Source organism: Haliaeetus leucocephalus, unplaced genomic scaffold (assembly GCF_000737465.1).
Source record: "Haliaeetus leucocephalus isolate CR32 unplaced genomic scaffold, Haliaeetus_leucocephalus-4.0 Scaffold984, whole genome shotgun sequence".
Lineage (NCBI taxonomy): Eukaryota > Metazoa > Chordata > Aves > Accipitriformes > Accipitridae > Haliaeetus > Haliaeetus leucocephalus.
The window spans coordinates 38309-39761 of NW_010973420.1; the positions used below are offsets into that span (position 1 = coordinate 38309).

Below are 1453 nucleotides of genomic sequence, written 5' to 3' on the forward strand. Positions count from 1 at the left end.
AGGTTAGGCTCAATATTTGAAGATATTCTTGATCTTTTACCTCCAGGCTAATTTCTCCCTTTTCGAATACAATTTTTGCTTCCAATTGTTCCAACAAGTCTCTTCCCAAAAGTGCTTTTGGGGAGTTGGGCATATATAAAAGTTTATGAATGCCCCACTGTTTTCCTAATTTATATTCTAAAGGTTTACAAAAATATGCCTTTTCACTTTGGCCAGTTGGTCCTTTCACCATGACATAATCATCTCCCATGGGCATCAAAGCTTGGTTCAGAACCAAGTATGTTGCCCCCGTATCTACCAAAAATTCTATTTCTTGTTGTGTTTTCCCTAGTTAATTATAACCAGTGGATCCGCTAGGGTAGATTCCCAAGGTCCCGTCAGTCTCCCTTCACAGGGGCTACCGTTCTTCCTGTTTGAGCCCTCTGATCCTCCTTGTTCCTTGGGCATTCCCTTTTCCAATGACCGAATTTCTTACACAAAGCGCATTGATCCTTGCCCAGTCGGGGCAAGTCTCGTCTAGGCCCTCTTCCTCTTTCTTCCTGAATAACAGCCATTAATTTCCTTTGCCCTTGCCTATATCCTTCTTCTCTGTTACTAAATACTCTCCATGCTTCATCCAACAATATTTCTAAATTCCTACTCTCTGTAGGGCGTAATTTCTGAAGTTTGCGCCTTATATCCCCTGTAGATTGACCCAAAAACAGGGAGACCAATTGTTGTATTCCTACCTCTGACCCAAGATCCAGCGGTGTATTGCGTCGCATTGCATCCCTCAATCGATCCAGGAATTCAGATGGAGACTCGGAAGGACTCTGTTTGACTGCATATAAAGCTGACCAATTTATAGTTTTGGGGATTGCCCTCTCCATTCCTTTTGTAATCCAATCCTGATACCCCTGCAATCTTTCCATATGTGCAGATCTATTAACATCCCACTTTGGGTCTTGGAGAGGGAAATATTCCTTAATGTCCCCTCCTGTGATCTTATAATGATCTTCAGCTAGGTTCCCTGCTGTTTTTAAAATCAGCTGTTTCTCTGTCTCAGTCATATATTCTAATAATAGCTGTATATCCTTCCAATCAGGGTTATGCTGTTTTACAATAAATTGGAAATGTTTAGTTACACTTACCGGATCACTCCTATAATCTTTAGCAACCTTTTTCCATTCCCCTAGGTCAGCAGTAGAAAAGGGTACTTTGATTAACATCATCCCACCATCCGGCCTCACCGCCTCTCGGAGAGGTGCTTGTAAAGCTGTTGAGGTAGTTTTCTTCCTAGTACGGGAAGATACAGGGCTGTCTGGGGGGGTTGGAGTTCTATCCGAGTCTGCATCCTGTTCCTGTGGTCGAGGGGGAGGCTTAAACAAATCAGTTAGATCTTGTCCTGGTACCTGATGAATTTTATTTGTCTTTGTACATCTTTGTCCAATACTACATGCTGAACAACACCGCC

General features: G+C 42.6%; 1 protein-coding gene across 1 annotated transcript in view; it reads left to right on the top strand.

Annotated features, from left to right (window-relative positions):
* LOC104842241 (antigen-presenting glycoprotein CD1d-like) overlaps window positions 1-820 on the top strand; it is a 36479-nt gene extending 35659 nt beyond the window's left edge. The window contains exon 7 of the mRNA XM_010584466.1: window positions 689-820. Within this exon, the coding sequence (XP_010582768.1) occupies window positions 689-820 (132 nt within the window). The remainder of the gene's footprint in view (window positions 1-688) is intronic.
* Window positions 821-1453: the final 633 nt, after the last annotated feature.